Consider the following 18,507-nt stretch of genomic DNA (forward strand, 5'->3'; position numbering starts at 1 on the left):
AAAAAAAAAAAAAAAACCAACATCTGACCCAAGCTCAATCAAATCACACAAACCATACCGGGTTCGTCAACGCGAGCATCCCATCCGTCGCATTGCGCACCTCAACACGCACGAACTTGGCTCCGACGGGCACGCTCCGCACGATGTACCGCCCGTCGACGACGGTCGCGTTGTAAAAGTAGCCCGCGTCGGAGACGAAGCACGCCTTGTTCCCGGACAGGCCCTGGGCGGAGAACGTGGCTGTGGCGTTGGTCGTCGGGGCGGTGACCTTGTCGCCGATCTGGGCGGTCTTGGATAGCGAGGGGATGTGGACGGTGAAGGTGAGATCCATCCCGGGGCCCTCGACGAGGTAGGCCCGGCCGGCCTTGACGCCCTCGATGATCCCGGCCTGGCTGCGGCCGCGGGACTTGACGACCGTGGTGGGCAGGCCGTTGATGTCCGGCGGGGAGTGGGCGTCGGAGCCACCGATGGCGGCGGTCTTCTTGCCCGCGACGAGCAGCTCGTGCCACTTCTTGACGGCCAGCTCGTCCGTGGGATCCCACCTGCCGTTCCAGACCTCGATGGCGTCGTTGTGGTCCCAGTCGTCGAAGCCCCAGTCGCAGCGGGAGCAGGTCTGGAAGGGGTGGTTGATGGACACAAGACCGCCGGTGCGGTGAACCTGGTGCGCAGCAGCCTCGTAGCCCGGGTTGTCACCGGGGTGGTAGCGCCATTCGATGATCTGGTCCTGGTTCAGGCCCAGGGCCTGCCAGTGGCCGTGGCGCGTGGTGACTTCGATGCCGCGGCCGATGAGCAGGTCGGGCGCGACGGCGGCCTGGTAGGCACCCGCGACCTGGTTGTGCGAGTCGGTGTTGTGCTCGGTGAAGAAGATGAAGGAGAGGTTGCGGTTGACGGCGTTGGTGATCTGCTGGTCGGGCGTGTATCTGCCGTCGGAGTAGACGCTGTGCATGTGGAAGTCTCCGCGCAGCCAGAGGGAGTCGTCCGTGCCGTCTCCCGGGAGCTGGTCCAGGTTGACAGAGGCGTAGTACGGGGAGTAGTACGACGTCACGTCGTCAAAGCCCATCTCGATATCCAGCTGCCAGTCGATGCCGTTGGGCGTGGAGGTGTACGGGCCCAGGACGACGTTCCACGTCCCGGGGCTGATGGGCCCGGCGTTGTAGCCCGGAGTCGCCCAGGACGGGGTGATGGTGAAGTTGTTCCTGAAGCCGCCGGACCAGCCTCGCGAGCCGGAGGTGCCGTTCTGCGCGTCCATCATGCGGTACCCGCGCTGGTCGAAGATGCCCAGGTCGAGGGCATTGCCGGCCCCCTTCTCCGAGTAGCTCTGCAGGACATAGATGGACGTCACGCCGGGGGGAACGTCGAAGGGCGCGTAGACAAAGGTCATGACCTGCGACGGGTCGATGTGGCCCGTCAGGGTCTTCTTGATGGGCGGTCTGGCGGCCGCCGACAGGACGGCCGACGAGCCCAGGAGGGAGAGGTACGTGGTGAGCTTCATCTTCAGCGTTTGTCTCTTTCTGCTCTCTCAGGGGATCGGAATGTCTGCATCCTGCGATGAGAAAAGCAGCATCTCAACGGCCGTTTATATTCATGATTAATCATATGCCACGGGAAACGACGGGATGCTTCCCGCGTCGAATGGAGATGCTCCCGCCATGCCCTCGACCGAGAGGGAAGGAGATGACAGACATCTGTATCTCCGTGTCTTTGCCGAGACATCAAGTGGTGAAGATGGGGATGAACGACGCACCACGTGGGCGGCGCCTATCCCCGCCATTGGGCTTGTCACGGACAAAGTTAGCACGGTTACCGCGACTCTCTCCGCCATCTCCGGTCTCGACCCTGATCGTATCTGATCCTTCATAAAAACATGCTAGCCGAGAAACACGAACGGTGAGCAGTGCACGTGCAGAACGGATGGCTCACATCTGCCGTTTTGATCATGCCGAGTCGGCCCGCCCGCCACGTGCCCTAACTCGATCTCCCGGACAGGCGACGTGCTCCAGATATGGTGCTTTTCCTCTCTGATAACCCGTAGGGCTTCACCTACAGCTTCCGCTCCAACCTAATGATAATACTACCTTATCAGAATCATAATCTCCGTTGGGGCTGCGAAACAAAAACAAGACAGCAGTTAGACAGTTCCATGGACAAAAGCTCCAAAAACATATCCATTCTCATTCCTGAACGCTACCTAGCCAGCTAGCCAGGGTATACATACATACAATACAAGAACCATACTCCCGCTGACTGCCTACCTAGGTAGGTAATCTTAATCTTACCCTGCAACGACAAGGAACGAAAGAAAACAAGATCTTCCAAAGAAGAACAAAGTGAGAAGATAGGTAGATCAAGTCTTCTCACCACCTCCACCCCCAACCCCACCAACCTCCACCACAACCCTCAGATCCCCATCCATCCAATCGACCGTCCCCGCCGAGAGCTGCGCGATCGTCCACTCGCCGTCGTTCTGCACGGGGACCAGGCCCTCGGGCAGCCACACCTTGAACCGCCATCCACCAGCGGTGTTGGAGGGAGGAGTCCAGGAACCGGTCGCGCTGTCAAAGTCGGGCACAGAAGAAGAAGACTCGGGTAACTGTCCTGCGAAGCGACGGTTGATGAGTTGCTTCGCGGTCTCCAGGTCCGGGCATTGGTCTGCGGGGACGTCGAGGCGGGGGAGGATGCGTTTGCCGTTTTGGACGATGTTGATGCGGAGGGTGATGGGGTTCTGGTTTTGGTGGTGCTGATGAGGGTGGTGGGGGAGGGTCATCGTGGTGGTCGTGGTTGCGGTTGTTGGCTGGAAGAACTGGGATTGCGATGGATCGTGGCCTGTGGATTGAGGTCCCTGATGAGGCGGAGGTGGTGGATGGTCCCGCTTACTGGCGAGGCTATCGCGGATGATGCGGGAGACGTCGCGGGTGATGCTGCTTGCGCTGGAAGAGTGTTAGCATACCATCTGATCAGAAATAATAAGTGCTGGACTTACAATTCGTTCCTGGCGGGGATATTCTGGTTCCCACCGACCCGCCAACCAACATGCGATATAGCATCCGACGACAGGATGCGGTTGATATTGAGATCCTCACAAGGCCCGGGGCATTCATACACGTTCCCATTATGTATGACTTGATAATGGCTGTCGACTGCTGCCACCAATCCGCGCCAGTCCGGCTGCTGCAGTCCGGATATAGACCACAGGTTGTCCAGCTGGTAGTCGTGATTGTACATATCGTACGACTTGGATACCGTGTTCCAGTCTGTGGGATAGCCCTCCAGGAGGAGGTCCGTCAGGCCCAACTCCATCCCCTGACCTGTCGCTGTCTGCTGCGGTGGCAGCGGCGGAGGTGGGGGTTGCGGTCCCGCAAGACCGTGGTCGGGATGATGATGATGATGATGATGATGATGATGATGATGATCCTGCGGCTGCATCTGAAGTTGCTGATGCTGGTCATGCTGGGCCTGCGGCGACTGAGGGTTGAGATTCTGGAGGCTTTCCTCCGTCTTTCGCCTTCTCCGCTCCTCAGCGCCTCCGCCCTTCCTCGTCTCGATCGCATACTGTCGTTGTCTCTCGTTGGTGACCATGCGTCTGAGCAGCGGAATCACCAGCGATATGATCTTGTGCTGATCGCGAGGCCAGACGTACTGTCTGGGCCCCATACCCTCGTTGACCACGTTCTCGCCAAAGAACCGCTCACCATATCCCTCCACCTCGAGGAAGTGACGCACGCAATTCCACAGTCTCAGCTTGACCATCTCGGTATCGCCCTTCCCACGCTGACCGACGCAGTCCCTCCGCTCGGGGTGCTTCTCATCCAGCATATACGCCTTCGCAGCGGCCTGCAGGTGCAGAAAATTCTCCGGCGACAGCTCCAGCGACGCGAAAAGCTTCGACATCGGCGGCCGGGTGTATTTCTTATTGCTCGACGGCTGGCGGAACAGCGCCGCTGCGGAGTGCACGCCCGCGGCGCGCGCCTCAGAGAGTGACTGCTGCGGCGGCAGTTCCCTGATATCCAACCCATTCCCACCGTCGAACTGCTGCTGCTGCTGCTGCCCAGCGGGCATGCCGATCCCAGGGCCGGCAGCCGTCAGCGCAGGATCAAGCGCCTCCTCGCCTCTCTTCCTCTTCTTGGACACCGTTCGCGACAGCCCTGGTCCCTGACCCTGTCCACTCAACGATGTCGTCGACGTCGACCCTCTCATCTGCCTGCCTCCAGCAGCGGAAGCGCCACCCATGCTCGCGCCAAACCCCCCATCACCAAACCCGTCATCCTCAATGTGTATGTCCGCCCCATATCCATCCAGATGATGATGCCCCGCGGCCGCCGCGGCTGCCGCAGCAGCAGCCCATTCCGACACGTCTTGGCCCGCAGCAGCGGTCGCAGCCTCAACCAGTCCCGCCAGGTGGTTGTCGCTGGGCGCGTACCCGCTCGTCGCGGCGAGTTGTGCGTTGGTGTCGAGATGGGAGGTGTGCGCCGGTTGGTGGGAGAAGTCGTTCGTCGAGGAGGTAGGAGGCGGGTGCTGTTGGTGGGACGACGTGGACGTGGATGTCATGGCAGAATTTCCTCCGCAGGCTGCAGTAATATCAGGCTAGGCGACCTAGAAAAGGAGTAGATAATAAATGTCAACGCGTCCGTGCCGTTCAGAGTCATGCGATGCGTAGTCCGAATGCTCTCTGGATCGAGCGCGCGCGTTGTCGCCTCAACCTGCAACGATAATCACAACACTGCGCGACTCGCGCTCAGGTGGTATCGCTCAGACACGCTCTTGCGCGTAAAATAAACCCGAATATCTCGGCTATCCTCCGTTCGCTGTACGTAGATGTATGTAGATGTTCGTCCGTCCCGACGCAACCTCACCAAGCTCAACAGATTCAACAACCCTCTCCTCACCCACCTCCCGCTCCCGGGAACCGTCTAAAGTCCCGAGAGCGAAACAAACCTAGGCAGGGCAAAGAAGAGGGAATGGCACGACTCGTCGCGATCGAGCTGTTATCGCAGTTGGCGCGCGTATAGACCTAGGGCTTGTTGCTGTTGTTTGCTTGGTTTGAAACGTAGGGATGGAGAGGTTAGGGTGTTTGAATGGATTGAAGACAGTGCAAACTCTTGAGGCTTCGTGGGGTCGAGACACGACGGCGTCACCGCGGGGCTTGGCGCTGAGTCAGCTGTCATGTGATCTGGCCCGGGTGCGGTCATGGTTACCTGTACAGTGGTCAAGGCATGACACAAGTCATCTATTTGCTTTGCTATCCAATACACATACATAGCTGGCGGAAACATTGAATGACAAGAATGAGAATGCCTGCCTCTCATTCTTCTTCTGTCCTCAACATCGGAGGGGCTAGGCAAAAGATAGGAAAGGGGAGAAGCGGACAAAGAACAAACAACAGAGAAAGTAAATGCATATATAACTCATCACCCCAAAAACCGTTTTGAAAACCCAATCAATCAATCATGTCAGACTCCCTAATGGATGTGATGTATGTAGGAAAGTATGTGTGTATGTATGACAGAAGTGAGAACCCATTTCCACCGGTCGAAGCGAAAGTAGTTAGAATATGGAACACGCTCCAACGCCAACGTGGTCTGTACAGAAGAGAGTGAAGATAGAAAACCCCTATCCTTGCAGGGGTAATATGAAGCAAAGAAATGGAATGGCGCAGAAGCATGAGCGTTCTCAATCAGCAGACGCTCTCCCCCACTCTGGTAGATATCCTAGATTCGGTCGGACGCTATTCTGCTCCTCCCCAGATATGTAATTCTCATCCACGGTCCGTGGCAGCTTAAAACCCGTCGCCCTCTTTCCACGGTCGTCCGGCCTCCTTGGCGCGATTCCTCGGGTCCTTCCCACGCTCCAGGGCCTCGGCCTTCATGGCGGCCAGAATCTGGTTCTTCTCGTCAATCTGAGCCTGGAGGATGACATCCTTGCCCACCTCGGGGACCTCGATCTCCGCGAGCTCATCAAGGGCGCCCCGGGCCTGCGCATCTTCGATCTTCTGCGCGTTCTCGTGCCACTTCTTGAGCTCCTCCTCGAGGTCATTCCGCTGGAATCGGATTCCGAAAAAGGTGTCGAGCTCTTCTTCTCCGCCGAAACACAGCCCGAATCCGTCGCAGTAGCAGATGTTCTGCTTCGGGCAGAAAATGGGCTCCCCGGTAAAGACCACGTGCCAGAGGTACTCCCAGACGCGACCGGAGATGTAGTCGCTCAGCTCCGTGCGCAGCAGCCAGTCACGGTAGTAAATATAGCGGGACTTGGGGACCGCCAGGACCCGATCCCGCGAGAGGGCGAACTGCGCACAGCAAGGCTGGGCGAGGACCTGAGGAACCGGGTCGTTAGGGAAGATCTCGCTCCAGGACCTTGCCAGCATCGTCTCCTCCTGCTTGCTGGCATCCTCCTCCAGGGTTCCTGGGTGCATCCAGTCCGGGCAGCCGGGGGACCAGTTGCAGCGCATGTTCATGAACCCCTCTCTCGTGACGCGCTCCGGACTGAGTCTCCGGAGCATCTGCGCGGCATCCCAATCGAGGATGTCATCGTTGTGCCAGGCGAACTGGTGGGAGTGCATGAAGGCCATGATGTCCGGCAGGTTCTCGTAGTTGTCGATGATGTACGTCAGGTAGACCATCACCTCGTGGCCCTTGTTCTTCGGCGGATGGAGGGGCGCGGTCGGATCATCTGCAACGTAGACAGCCGTCTGCCAGTCAGGAAGCTCTGTGGCCATCCAGCTGGTGTCCTCCTCCTTGGTCCGGGGCACGACTAGCACCTTCGAGTACGTCGAGCCGGGTGGTTTGGCGACACCGGGCCTGAAGTGCGGCCGCGGACCATACGGATGCTTGTTCTGGCGGTCCGAGTCCAAGGACGCATTAAACCCGGACGACCATGATTCCTGGGAGTCAGACGACGGTGACGACTTGGACACCGAATCGCCCATGCCCACGACCTGAGGGATGTCGCGCCATCGCTCCCCGCGCGTGATGCCTCGGATGGAGAAGAGGAGGAAGGCGAAGAAGGCGAGGCCGATGAGGGGAACCGCTCGCCTGGAGGAGAGCATGGAAGACGTTGAGCGACGATTGTCAGGGGAGGGACGACAATGGACCTGCGGACAATGGCCGTGTTAGCCTTTTGCATCCCCCAACAAACAGGCACGAGAGCTGGGGCGTTGGTTAGGAAGCTCTCAAAATGCCTGGCAAACGCAGTGTAATAAGGACCAGACATACTCAGATTCGGGGTTCCAGCATCGGACTGAAAGTATACGTGAAGGACGGTACGAGTTCAACGGCAAACAGGGGTCATGGCCTCGCCGGGAAGCACACAGAAGGGAGCGATTGAAAACGGCGACAGGGAATATGGCGGAGGATTGGAGGCGGGCGCACGACGAACACGGTGTACAGGGGACGAGGGGAGTATCGCAAGCGTCGAGCCCTCCAGATTTCCACGAGGGCGGTGCCGGCAGGGTCGCTGCGCGCGGGCAGGAGTGGATACGGCGACGGGGCGGTGACGAATGCAGAGGCGGCTGGAGGCGAGTGACTCCACGATCAAGGCTTTCGAGCGGCAGTGCAGCGTCGTAGTCCAGGAGATATCTACGCAGTGTAATCTGGGGAAAGCTTTCAGGAGAATCTACCAAGCACTATGGTCGGAGGGCAGGAGAAGCGCGTCTCCAGGTCTTCAGCAGCATCGAGCTGCGCGGCGAGGAACACAACAGAGCGGGACAGAACAGGGGCTGGTCGGTGGGCGTGGCCCGCCCTTGGGAACGTGGTCCGTCTGCATGGGGCGGCGCTTGGCCAGCCTGAGATGATACGATCCCGACGACCTCAGATCGTATATTGTCCCTAGCATCGCGGTCCTGACGGTATCAGTGGCTTATCAGTCAGTAACTGCTACGGCAGAGATCAAGTACCAAGACTCGCAGTACAGGGTACGCAACCGTCCAGCCGGGACGAGGACTCTGTACGGCATGTAACCAGTAACAAGCTATCTAACTACGTCTGCCAAGCGTTGTTTCTCTGTACTCCGTGCATAGTCTACCGGACCAAGCTGTCTCTGCTGAGCTTGGCTGCTGTGATGAAACACTCCATAACGACCAAACTTGCGTGATGCCATCTCGACAGATCGACAGGGGTAGCCTCCTTCCGACAGTCCGGCCCTGTGAAAGGATCACGTCAACCACCACTTAAATCCCTACGACTTGCACACAATTACGTGGTATCCTTCCAATGCATTTTGGATGCTATCTCCAGTATATTATAGGATGGAAATAGGAATAAAAAGGCCAGCACAATAAAACAGGAAAAAGAAAAACGCCGGGTATGATTCAGGATCGCGAAAAACGCCGGGTGACACAGATTCCAAAATCACAATGAAATATCCTTTACAGAAGAATAACGCACCCTTCACTCGCCATCGTCGATCACATCCTCCACCGCCGCTGCCTTGCCTTTGCCCTTGGAAGCTGACGGTTGGCTCGAGCTTCCTGCTTCGCCCTCCGCACCGCCATCCTCGGCTGTACTGGGACGAGAGGGAGCATTCGTCTTATCTGGCATTCCATCTGGGACCACATCCGTCCATTCTTGCGACCCTTGTGACGGCGACTCGGCCGGACCACCGTCCGTTTGGGCTGTCGCGGTCGGTTCAACGCTCGGTTGGGGAGTGGTTGTCGAGGTATCAGACGCGACGGCACCGTTGCTGCTTGCCCTGTTGTCCTCCACAGTGCTTCCAGACGGCTGAGGGTCGGGTGTGCTGGTCGAATTGGACGCCTGTGGTGTTGGGGAAGTCCCTGGAACCGTGGGAGTAGGGTTTGGAAGTGCCGCTCCCCCGGTACCTTGGTCAGCACGGTGAAGAGGCAGGAGAGTCCAGCCCGGTGGCAAGGTGAGGCCCTCGGGAAGCCGACTATCACCCGCCCCCATCGCGGGAGTCTGAGGACTCGAAGTAAACTGGCGGTGCACAGGAGCCGGGAATAGTGAGGGAGCTGTTGCGGGAAGGTTAGCAGCGGGGTTGGCTTGGAGAGTCCGGAGCCTCTGTAGCTCAGCCTGCAGCAGCCGCACCACGTGCAGCTGGTCTGCAGTAACTCGCAGGCTGTTGATCTCCTGCATGATCTGCTGCTCGATCTGTTGTAGCTGACTCTGTATGTTCGAGGCATTTGGCTGCGGAGCTGGCACTGGCGCTGGCTGGGGAGCAGGTCGCCCGAAACCGAAACCAAAGCCGATCTGCCGTGCTCCTGGAGGAACGTTGACAGGTGCCTGCTGCATCGGGGCATTTCCCTGGTGAATCTGCTGGTGCAGGTTCTGAAAGAGGTCCCCCCGCCCAGCCCCAAATCCGATGCGAAATGGGCCAAATTGGTACATGCGAGCCCTGGGCTGCCCATCAACCGGTGCATTTGGTGCTGCGGGTTGGTTCACACCAGGTACATTCGGTTGCAGTCCAGGAGCGGCCGCGTTAGCTCTACCATTGTTGTCGGCCTGATAGAGACGAGTGCGAGGAGGCACAACGACCGGTCGTCGGCAGGTAGGGCAGTTCTGCTGTCTCTCCAACCAGCTTCGTAGACAGGAGAAATGAAGGATGTGGCCGCAAGGAAGCTTCTTTGGACGCAGTCGTTCTGGGACGGCACGTCTCGGCCTACCTGCATCGGCAGCCGCAAGTTGCTGCCAGGGCGTCATTTCCTCACGACAGATGATGCAGACATCTTCCCTTGTAACCTCTTCGGGTGTGGCGTCGGGATATCGCTCGTTCATGTCCCTGGTAGCGTTACGATAACGAACGAAATCCACGATTCGTCGGCAGAAAGAGCGTATCGTCACAACCACATCCCGCAAAATATGTATCGGGAGGCCGTAGAATGTGAACAGAATAGCAAAGAAGGTGAGGTAGACAAGCAGCTTGAGGAAGTCGGTAACCAGATCAAGGTAGAACACCCATCGGCCTTTCTCTTCCCAGCCCGGCACATCAAGCTCCATCTCGTTGATATCATTCTCATCAGGCAGGTCTGGCGGCGATCCACCAGCGCCGGACTGTTCGTGCCGACGTAGTATATCCTCTCTGGCAGCGCGTATTTCCGCTCTTCGCTCCTCCAGCTTAGCCTTCTTCTGCAGGTGTGTGATATAGATCTCGACGAGCGAAATCGTGTATCTGGCAGCAGTGGAGACCGACAGGATCGTCAGGACAGCAAACTCGAACCCGAACATGACCATCATGTCAGGCCTGGCCTGTTCGAGAACAGTCTTAACAGCGTAGTTAAGCATGAACGAGTTGAAAAGAACGGACAGGAGGAGCGACGCCGCCAGCCGCGTATGGAACAGGCGCGGGTTCGCTGGTGGTTGTTGCTCCAGTATCTCCACTCGACCTTCACCAATCCAGCCCCAGACCTTTCCAACAAGAAGGCATACAAACATGACCAAGAACCAGCCCCCCAGCTCCCCGCGGAATATCGTCATCGCAAGGCATGTCTCGGTGACGGCGAACCACGCCTTCTCGTACAGCTGCTCCGTCTCGATAGGTCGAAGAGGTCCGTAGAAGAGTCGCTGTAGCCCGTAGAGCAGAAAACCGGCGGCAACCAGGCATAAATTCGTCAAGATCTGTACGTGGTTAGGATATGACCCTTGCCCGCAGGAATCTGTTGGGAACGGATAACTCACCATCAGGTTCGCGCTACTCTGAGAGAGATAGACGCAAGCTGAGTAGAAATTCGCTCTCTGATGCAGAGCCTTCAAGATCACGCCCGCAGCCAGGACCGCGGAGGTCTGCAGGAAAGTCAGCGTCATCCCCAAATCACTTCACGAACGGTGGCTCCGTACCCCAGCATACGCCGCCAATCTCATGGCGAAAGTCTCAGCAAGCGGCGCGGGAGGCTGCTGTCATTGACAGTAGAAAGATGAGAAATACAGAGGCCGTCTCAAGAAGACATATCCTTTGTCTGTCACGGCGCAGCGAGAGGGATCCCGAGGACGGGTCCTGTTATGTGACAAGAGGAAGAGTCGCGTGTTCGCTTCGTTCGGGACAGGTATACTGTCCGACGCTCTCGCCGTCGTTTTGCCGCGCCGCACTCCGCACCTTACGTCAGCGAACATGGCATTGTTAACTAACTTAAGTTAGCCCGAGCTATGCATCAACGTTGGCCGTCAGGCACCAACGGAGGGGTGAGGGATGTATCTGATTCGGCTACATCAATACATCTTGGGTTTCTTCGCCAACGACGGATGTACTTATGCGGCCGAGTGCTTTTTGATCACAGACTAGCCACCAAGCGCTGGGAGGGGTTAAAGCTGGTGGGGAGATTGCCTTCCGGAGAGCGCACTCAGTGTCCACCGGAGTATACGAACCTAAGAACTCAATCTGCATATCACTGACAGATTTAGCTCTAGTCACGAGTCGACGTTATCGCCTGAAATCAAGTTTCGGGCGCTAGGCACATAAGGGCGTTGCAGTACGCATTTGTACTGACAGATGAGTATTTCTTCCGATCAGTTCATCTAAAAACTGTCTTGCTTCTCGTCAGAGACATGCAACAGCAGGGAAAGGTGTTCGACATCATTTCGTCTAAGGGTATCAGTCCAGGTATCGCTGGCGGGATTCCCGGTAGCTATATTGTGGATCTCCTTACGCCGGTCTTGTCTGGAAGTAAACTAGTATCTAGAGTCTGAGGGAGAAACAATGTGATCCAAATTCGAAAATATCAATGGAGTGGCTTTTTTGACAACCTTCCACATTTTGCCATACGTGCATCACACAGCTAATACTAGGTAATGAATCTTTAAAATTACTTGTTAGAATGAAGGAATCAGACTGTCATAATAGGTCTTGATCTGCTCTGGTGATGAGTGGTAAGCCTTCTTGATCCTCGCCGAATTGACGTTGGGATTTGCAGATCCCGGCTCTGTAGAATTACATCTCCATTTTCGTAAAACCAACCTTCTGAGTTTCTTGGGGACAACTAATCTCGACACTGGACAGAAATTCCGGGCATTAATTGACGTGTGGATTAGGTATGTCTCATGCAACCAAGGAATATATATTTCAACCAAGTAGCTGCTAGAGAGGCAAAATATTTATCTTTGGGGATGTCGCAGATGCAAGTAGCGGTTCTGTACTGCTATCCTCTTTATTCGTATCTACTTACCTTCGATTAATCCCGATAGTATATTAAAACCAGGTCACAACACTGATTGCGCACAGGAGTTCCTCCTTCAGGATGCAGGAAATTGCCCATTTGGGAAACCCATCTTGGCATCCTATCTTCCCGGTAGGGATTCCATACCTAACCTTATGCCTTGAATAAGACCCGACCACATAGTTATGCCAATTTTCCTGATTGATCGGCCTGACATACAGCAGTGTATCGTCCGGACGAAACATCCGGGCAGTTCGATGGCAGAAGCGCCTTTGGCCTTCGTCGAATACCTTTGCTATCGCGTAACAGACAGAGTGCTGTCCCAACAGAGTGCACTCACATTCCTAACGTGGCAGATACGGTTAAGCTAGTGTCTCGACCTGGCGTCCTGATCTGCGCCAGCACTGAATTGGCGGATCTGCATAGCTACTAAGGTTGTATGGAGACACGACGCCGGATCGGCGCGTTTATCTGATCAGGCCCGTGCAGCCGGCATCACGTGCGAGCGTCGCGTCGTTCGTCAGGCCATGGTCGTGAACCAGGGATGAAAGGGAGACCATCTCTGCGCTTCGTGTGCCTATATCTTTTTTTCCCAGGTACCTAGAGGCATGTCCCAAGGTATCATGATCGCTTGGTTGAATTGACAGATCGAGATACGATCCGTGGGTGCGAGATGTCTCCGCGACGGGCCCTATTCACCGCAACGCACTTACAGACGGCGACCTATCTGCTCGCCGTCTGCCCCTTCTCAATCGCCTTCCTGGTTTTCCTCAATTCGTCCATCTCTTTCGTGGTTACAGACTTAATTGGTCTTTCAGATGGTGAGGGAGATGCAGTTGGAACCCTCGGATTTGCAGATGAGCTACTTGCTCTCATGGCTTGCCCCGCGTGGGGTGTGCTCTCCGATCGTATCGGCGTCCGATATGTAAGATCAACCCACGTTCACCCGGAAGTTTGAATATAGCTAATGCACCTTGGAACAGGTCTGTACGGCCGGTTATGTGATCATAGCACTTGCATTGGCACTCTTTGTCCAATGCAAAAACGTGTACCCGCAACTGCTCCTGGCTAGATTACTTTTCAGCGTCGGGGGCGCTGCCGTCTCCACGATGGTGACCGCAGTGTTGCCTTCTATAACGGCGACTGGAAAAGGGCCAAACGCTACAGAAAACAGGACCTCAATGTCATCTGAACTCACTATTACACCCGGCCGCTTCGTCCGCCGTACCGCTCACCGGGGAGAAACGTCCGTAACCGTTGTCAGAGGATCCTCCTCGAGGCTTGCGGGCTTTGTTGGCATGTGTGCGGGATGCGGTGCACTTGTTGCTCTGGCAGTGTTTCTGCCCCTCCCGGCTAGATTTGAGAAATCTGGTCTATCTCCGTCTGAGGCGATCAGGCGCAGCTATTATACCGTCAGCGCAATTGCCCTCGTGATTTCCGTTATCTGTTTTGTCGGTTTGCGGAACCTCCATGGAGAGGAAGGAAAGGGTTTGCGATCACTCAAAGGAGCGTTCAAATCTCTATCATCAAGCTCCGCGGAAGAGTTGCCGGCACACCCTGCGGTTCGTACTTCGCCACTGCCATATTGGAGGCAGTTCAGTAGCGCTTTTCTCTTGGGTTTCAAGCATCCTAGCATCGGCCTAGGCTATATGGGCGGTTTTGTTGCCCGCGCCTCGTCCGTCGGTATTTCGTTGTTCATTCCACTCTTCGTCAACAACTATTACAAAGAGTCTGGACTCTGTCACGAAGGCGATGGAGCTCTTCACGGAACCGATATTGGCTCGATCAAGAAATCCTGTCCGAAGGCATACATCCTCGCCGCGATTTTGACCGGAGTGTCCCAGCTGGTTGCCCTCATATGCGCACCGGGGTTTGGGTTCCTGTCAGAGAAAGCACGGCAACACAATTTGCCTCTACTTTTTGCCGCTCTTGCCGGAATGGTTGGGTATACTATTTTCCCGCTTTCCCCAAGCCCTCGCTTCAGTGGTCCCGAAGGGAACCTTGGAGTTTTTGCCGCCATGGCGTTGATAGGAATGAGTCAGATTGGCGCCATCGTCTGCAGTCTGGCCGTTCTCAGCAATGGTGTCTTGGAAATTGACACCACCAGCTTCTCCGAGGAACCACAGAGCACGAAGCCAGACCAGATTAACGCTGTTGAGAATGGACATACCGGAACAGACAGGGTACCAAATGAGGAGGAACCGCTCCTTGCGAAGCCAACGACTGTCAAGTTGGACGATCTCAGACATCTCAAGGGATCTATCGCGGGCATGTATTCATTCTACGGCGGAGCAGGTATTTTGCTGTTGACGAAACTGGGCGGCCTTCTCTTTGATATTCTTTCCACCGGTGCTCCTTTTTATATACTTGCCAGTTTCAACGGGATTCTAATGATAGCATATTGTTTCTGGCTTTCTGAACCTTCGGCTTACGTTGAGGGTCAATGAGGAAGCGTGAGACATTTCCAATGCTTTCTTCTTCCGTTGTCGACGAATTTGTTATGATCTCATCAGTATCTCTTTAGCCATCTAGCCATAGACTCCAGAATGATATCTGATCACTGTTATTTTGTATGGTATGAATACTAAAACTGAACTTACCAATGGTCCAAGAAGCTAAATTTCAGGAATTCAGTATAGCAGTTGGTACTCTTTTCTTCAGTAACGCAGGGAAGGTACAGAAATTGAAAACAAAACTCCAGATCGCTGACACTGTCCCCAATTGAAAAGATCAGTTCACTTTTCCTATGAGACCTGAGAAGAGGACTACACCGTACCTAGGTAGGCTTGGAATGACTCAGTTGTCAATACTCTCTTGACAGTGAATATGGAACCGTCACTGTGGCGGTGACAGTGACAGTGATAGGGTACGGTGACTTCGACTGAGGTGAATGTCAGTATGTTTGAATGAAAGCATTCTGTCAGCAAACCAGCATCATGTCACTGCTGGAGTTCTATGCGCCGTCGACAACAACACACAGCACACAGCAGACCTAAGTTTGAGCTTTTGAACTCGCATCTAGTTGTCTTTCCTCCGGTCCTCATTGGCAGTGTCTGCTCCCACTTTGTACGTTTGCTTGTGCGTTCATAGCTTCAGATGCATGCGTGCTAACAAGGACCTAGACATCTGATGTCCAACTCTCCCACTTGAGCAACACCTTAAGCACAATGGGAGTCCTCGACGTCCCCGGAGCAACTCTCCACTATGAAACAAGAGGCAGGGGCCCCCTCTTCCTCTTGATATCTAGTGGCCACGGTCAGGCAGATACCTACACCCGCATCGCAAACGAGCTCTCTCGACACTTCACCGTCGTGACATACGACCGCCGCGGCTTCTCGCGCAGCCACCTGACCGACGCCCAGGACTACTCCGCTCGTCTCCAGATGGACGCAGACGACGCGCACTGCCTCATCGAGCATCTCTCACCCAACAAAGAGCCAGCCACAGTCGTGGGCACAAGCTTCGGTGCCATCGTCGCCCTGGAACTGCTCGCGCGACACCCGTCGTCCGTCCGCATGCTCATCCCCCACGAGCCACCGGCACTGAAGCTCCTCCCGAACGGCGCATCGCATCTCCCGCTCCTGCAGAACATCTACGACATCTACCGCCGCGCGGGCCCCATTCCCGCCATCCACAAACTGGCCCTAACCATCGTCGGCGGCGTCGAGGCCGAGGCGACAGCGCTCCGGCTGGCCATGGAGGCGCGCCGTGGGGGCTACATCGGCGCAAACACGACGTACTGGTTCGAGCGCGAGCTGACCGTGTACCCGGCCGCGGAGATCGATGTAGAGACGCTGAAGACGCATCGGGACCGGGTCCTCCCCGCGGCGGGGCGCGAGTCGGAGAACAGTCTCTGCTACGTGCCGAATATGTGGCTTGCAGAGCGGTTGGAGATTCGGATGTTGAGGATGCCTGGGGGCCACCTGGGGTATGCGTTCCATGCGGAGGAGTTTGCGGAGCAGTTGCTGGGTGCGTTGAAGAAGAGAGATCAATTTTATCAGGGCTTGTGAGGGTTTGCTTCCAATAGAGGCATCTTAGGGGAGTTTGGGCCATGAACCTTGGGAACGCGACATTCAGAGAACAGACGACGGGGCATATGCGACATGCATGCAGTCCCTGGGGGCTGATGTCACATCTGGCGCAGAGAACATGGGACAGATGAATTAATGAAGAGTACTAATAATGACGTTGGTACGACAAGCAAACATGTGGAAGATAAGTAGCTAATAATCCCAATTAGGACATTGCTGGAAAGGCATCCATGCCAAACCTATGAACATAAGTCCTGTAGGCAGTGAAAAGGCAGACTTCTGTACACACTCTGTTCTCCAGTTCTTTTGCTCTGCGTTGCCAGCCGCAGGCCGAGTTGTTACCTCCCGAACGGTTCATCACCACCGAGTGCTTCCTACCCATAAGCATGTATTTAAACACCTCGTCCCCCTTCAGACCTTCCAGATTCTACATGAGCCGTGAACTCAAATTTTCGTTTTCTTGCCCTCCTACCATTTGGTCTGAGAAGAGCTCTTCAGCGTCTACCCTAGATAAAACGGTTAAGCACTAAAATAGCATCCAACATCGGCGAGTCGGCGACAAGAAAAGGGGGGTCTTGATCCACCGTTTCACATACACACACACACACACACACAAAAAGAAAGAGACCCGCGTCGGATAGGATTTCCGAGATCCCTCTCAATTGAGCCTTGGTGCATGGGGGCCAACTAGCCAACTAGCTAGGGATCTGCTCGATCGGGTTAACATGAGGCTGTACCCAATCTTATCCTATCCTATCCAATCTCTCCACAGAAGTTGGGTCCATCCAGGCTCTTTTCTGTTCGAACCTCTCCATGCATGCCGGATCGAATCCTCTCCGCGCTTTTTCTTCTGCCAATGCTTTTTTCGCCCCCGCGGCGCAGCGCCTCTCTCTTGGCATGCGGTCTGGATCCAACAAACGAGTGCGAGATGGATGAATCAGTCAGGCCCCCCCCCTTTTTCGTACAATATAACGGTGTAACTCCGTTGCCTAAAATCATGGATGGCCACAATTTAAGCTTTTTGCTTCGCCTTGAATTGATGACAGGGGCTAGGTGAGCTGGGTGCCTGGCTGTTAATGTTTATTATATTAGGGCCAGAGAAGCCGCCGGTGCTCGGTCAATTGGGATTTATCCTGCCTCTTTGTGTTCGTTTTCTCGCCCCGGAGGTTATTGCCTCGATCTCGCATCCATATCTTATCTACAGGCTGAAGAAGCGATTCACATTCGTTCCAGGTTGACGCTCGTTTTCACTACACCACAACTCGTTATCCATTGAATACTTGCCAAAAAAAGACCTCTTCAGTCAATCCATCATCTCCCTCTCCGCGATCCTTGGCGTGGCCGTGGCCCAGACCAGTACCATCTCGCTCTTCCTGCTCGGCTTTGACGAACAGAGTCTGGTTGCTTCTGTGGCGGGTGCGGTATGTGGATCTGTTCTTTGCCCTTGTTTTCTTTTTTGTGCCCCGTCTATAATATAACTACCTACCTAAGATGATATCCATAGCATACTTGTTTACTTTAATTGACGATGTGCCTTCCCTCCAGGACGCCACTGCAACCACCTACGTCGTCCAATGCAGCGACCAAGAGGACGAGTGCGGCTTACCGGGTCCGGTAACAGTCCAGCAGGGCCCGTCAACTCTTGGCTACTCGCTGGCGGATAAGTTTGATGATACGTATGTATACTTGACTTTATATATGATTTCTTCCCTTTCCTATCTGTCCAAATATGGGAGCATATAAAAAAGCAATTGTAGAACTAACCTGTAAATGCCTTTTTTCCCCAACAGCTACATGACCTTAGGCTGCAACATGCTTGGAACCACCGCCGTTGCCTGCACCGAGTCCATCTGGGGCAGCGGGGCCAACTTTCCCGGCGCGGCGACCATGACCTTCCCTGGTGACATGAGAGCCCTGGGCGCCGTACCGGTCGTTGTGACAGCGGGCTTGCCCGCGGCGACGACTGGGGCTTCACCATCTGCGAACACGGCGACGGCAACAGGCACGGCCGTCTCAAGTGGGTTTGCGACTTCGACGGCGGGCGCTGCGTCCGCGGGTGCTTCTTCGTCTGCTACCGCTTCGGGAACCGCGAGCCCTGCCAGCAGCTCTGGCGGTGTCGCCCCTCAGGTGACAGGCAACGCCCACTGGGCTATCGGTGGTGTGGCTGCTGCGGCTTTGGCTTTGGCTGCGGTTTGAAGTCGAGGTCCTCCGGGGTGAATACAGTGATATACGGGGATGAATCGAGTGGGTCGTAATAAATCGATGTTAACTTTATTATGTACATCTCCTCAGATACCCTTGCCGATGTACTTGTACATCATTACATATCAGACTAGAAACGTCATCCGACACCTAATTTAATCATACCGAAGTTGACACTTAGCTATC

General features: G+C 55.4%; 10 protein-coding genes across 10 annotated transcripts; 5 read left to right on the forward strand and 5 right to left on the reverse strand.

Moving 5' to 3' along the window:
* Positions 1–43: 43 nt before the first annotated feature.
* On the reverse strand, positions 44–1,492 carry VTN00DRAFT_5788 (uncharacterized protein; the record flags this gene model as incomplete). The annotated part of the gene is made up of 1 exon (XM_069432356.1): positions 44–1,492. The coding sequence occupies one exon, from the start codon at positions 1,490–1,492 to the stop codon at positions 44–46; it is 1,449 nt and encodes a 482-aa protein (XP_069288225.1).
* Positions 1,493–1,616: 124 nt separating this feature from the next.
* Positions 1,617–1,850, forward strand: VTN00DRAFT_5789 (uncharacterized protein; the record flags this gene model as incomplete). The annotated part of the gene is made up of 1 exon (XM_069432357.1): positions 1,617–1,850. One exon carries the CDS (start codon positions 1,617–1,619, stop codon positions 1,848–1,850), a length of 234 nt encoding a protein of 77 aa, XP_069288226.1.
* A 494-nt stretch (positions 1,851–2,344) lies between these two features.
* Positions 2,345–4,545, reverse strand: VTN00DRAFT_5790 (uncharacterized protein; the record flags this gene model as incomplete). The annotated part of the gene is made up of 2 exons (XM_069432359.1): positions 2,345–2,927; positions 2,981–4,545. The coding sequence occupies 2 exons, from the start codon at positions 4,543–4,545 to the stop codon at positions 2,345–2,347; spliced, it is 2,148 nt and encodes a 715-aa protein (XP_069288227.1).
* A 737-nt stretch (positions 4,546–5,282) lies between these two features.
* On the forward strand, positions 5,283–5,594 carry VTN00DRAFT_5791 (uncharacterized protein; the record flags this gene model as incomplete). Its single annotated transcript, XM_069432360.1, has 2 exons — positions 5,283–5,385; positions 5,452–5,594. 2 exons carry the CDS (start codon positions 5,283–5,285, stop codon positions 5,592–5,594), a joined length of 246 nt encoding a protein of 81 aa, XP_069288228.1.
* A 179-nt stretch (positions 5,595–5,773) lies between these two features.
* Positions 5,774–7,039, reverse strand: VTN00DRAFT_5792 (uncharacterized protein; the record flags this gene model as incomplete). Its single annotated transcript, XM_069432361.1, has 1 exon — positions 5,774–7,039. One exon carries the CDS (start codon positions 7,037–7,039, stop codon positions 5,774–5,776), a length of 1,266 nt encoding a protein of 421 aa, XP_069288229.1.
* A 22-nt stretch (positions 7,040–7,061) lies between these two features.
* Positions 7,062–7,755, reverse strand: VTN00DRAFT_5793 (uncharacterized protein; the record flags this gene model as incomplete). Its single annotated transcript, XM_069432362.1, has 4 exons — positions 7,062–7,084; positions 7,206–7,230; positions 7,273–7,568; positions 7,704–7,755. 4 exons carry the CDS (start codon positions 7,753–7,755, stop codon positions 7,062–7,064), a joined length of 396 nt encoding a protein of 131 aa, XP_069288230.1.
* A 623-nt stretch (positions 7,756–8,378) lies between these two features.
* VTN00DRAFT_5794 (uncharacterized protein) lies at positions 8,379–10,799 on the reverse strand (the record flags this gene model as incomplete). The annotated part of the gene is made up of 3 exons (XM_069432363.1): positions 8,379–10,556; positions 10,617–10,721; positions 10,776–10,799. 3 exons carry the CDS (start codon positions 10,797–10,799, stop codon positions 8,379–8,381), a joined length of 2,307 nt encoding a protein of 768 aa, XP_069288231.1.
* Positions 10,800–12,761: 1,962 nt separating this feature from the next.
* VTN00DRAFT_5795 (uncharacterized protein) lies at positions 12,762–14,535 on the forward strand (the record flags this gene model as incomplete). The annotated part of the gene is made up of 2 exons (XM_069432364.1): positions 12,762–13,013; positions 13,072–14,535. The coding sequence occupies 2 exons, from the start codon at positions 12,762–12,764 to the stop codon at positions 14,533–14,535; spliced, it is 1,716 nt and encodes a 571-aa protein (XP_069288232.1).
* A 508-nt stretch (positions 14,536–15,043) lies between these two features.
* Positions 15,044–16,098, forward strand: VTN00DRAFT_5796 (uncharacterized protein; the record flags this gene model as incomplete). The annotated part of the gene is made up of 2 exons (XM_069432365.1): positions 15,044–15,154; positions 15,211–16,098. The coding sequence occupies 2 exons, from the start codon at positions 15,044–15,046 to the stop codon at positions 16,096–16,098; spliced, it is 999 nt and encodes a 332-aa protein (XP_069288233.1).
* Positions 16,099–17,116: 1,018 nt separating this feature from the next.
* On the forward strand, positions 17,117–18,315 carry VTN00DRAFT_5797 (uncharacterized protein; the record flags this gene model as incomplete). Its single annotated transcript, XM_069432366.1, has 4 exons — positions 17,117–17,172; positions 17,423–17,540; positions 17,665–17,795; positions 17,910–18,315. The coding sequence occupies 4 exons, from the start codon at positions 17,117–17,119 to the stop codon at positions 18,313–18,315; spliced, it is 711 nt and encodes a 236-aa protein (XP_069288234.1).
* Positions 18,316–18,507: the final 192 nt, after the last annotated feature.

Source organism: Thermoascus crustaceus (assembly GCF_041956765.1).
Source record: "Thermoascus crustaceus strain CBS 181.67 unplaced genomic scaffold VTN00scaffold_3, whole genome shotgun sequence".
In the NCBI taxonomy this organism is placed as follows: domain Eukaryota; kingdom Fungi; phylum Ascomycota; class Eurotiomycetes; order Eurotiales; family Thermoascaceae; genus Thermoascus; species Thermoascus crustaceus.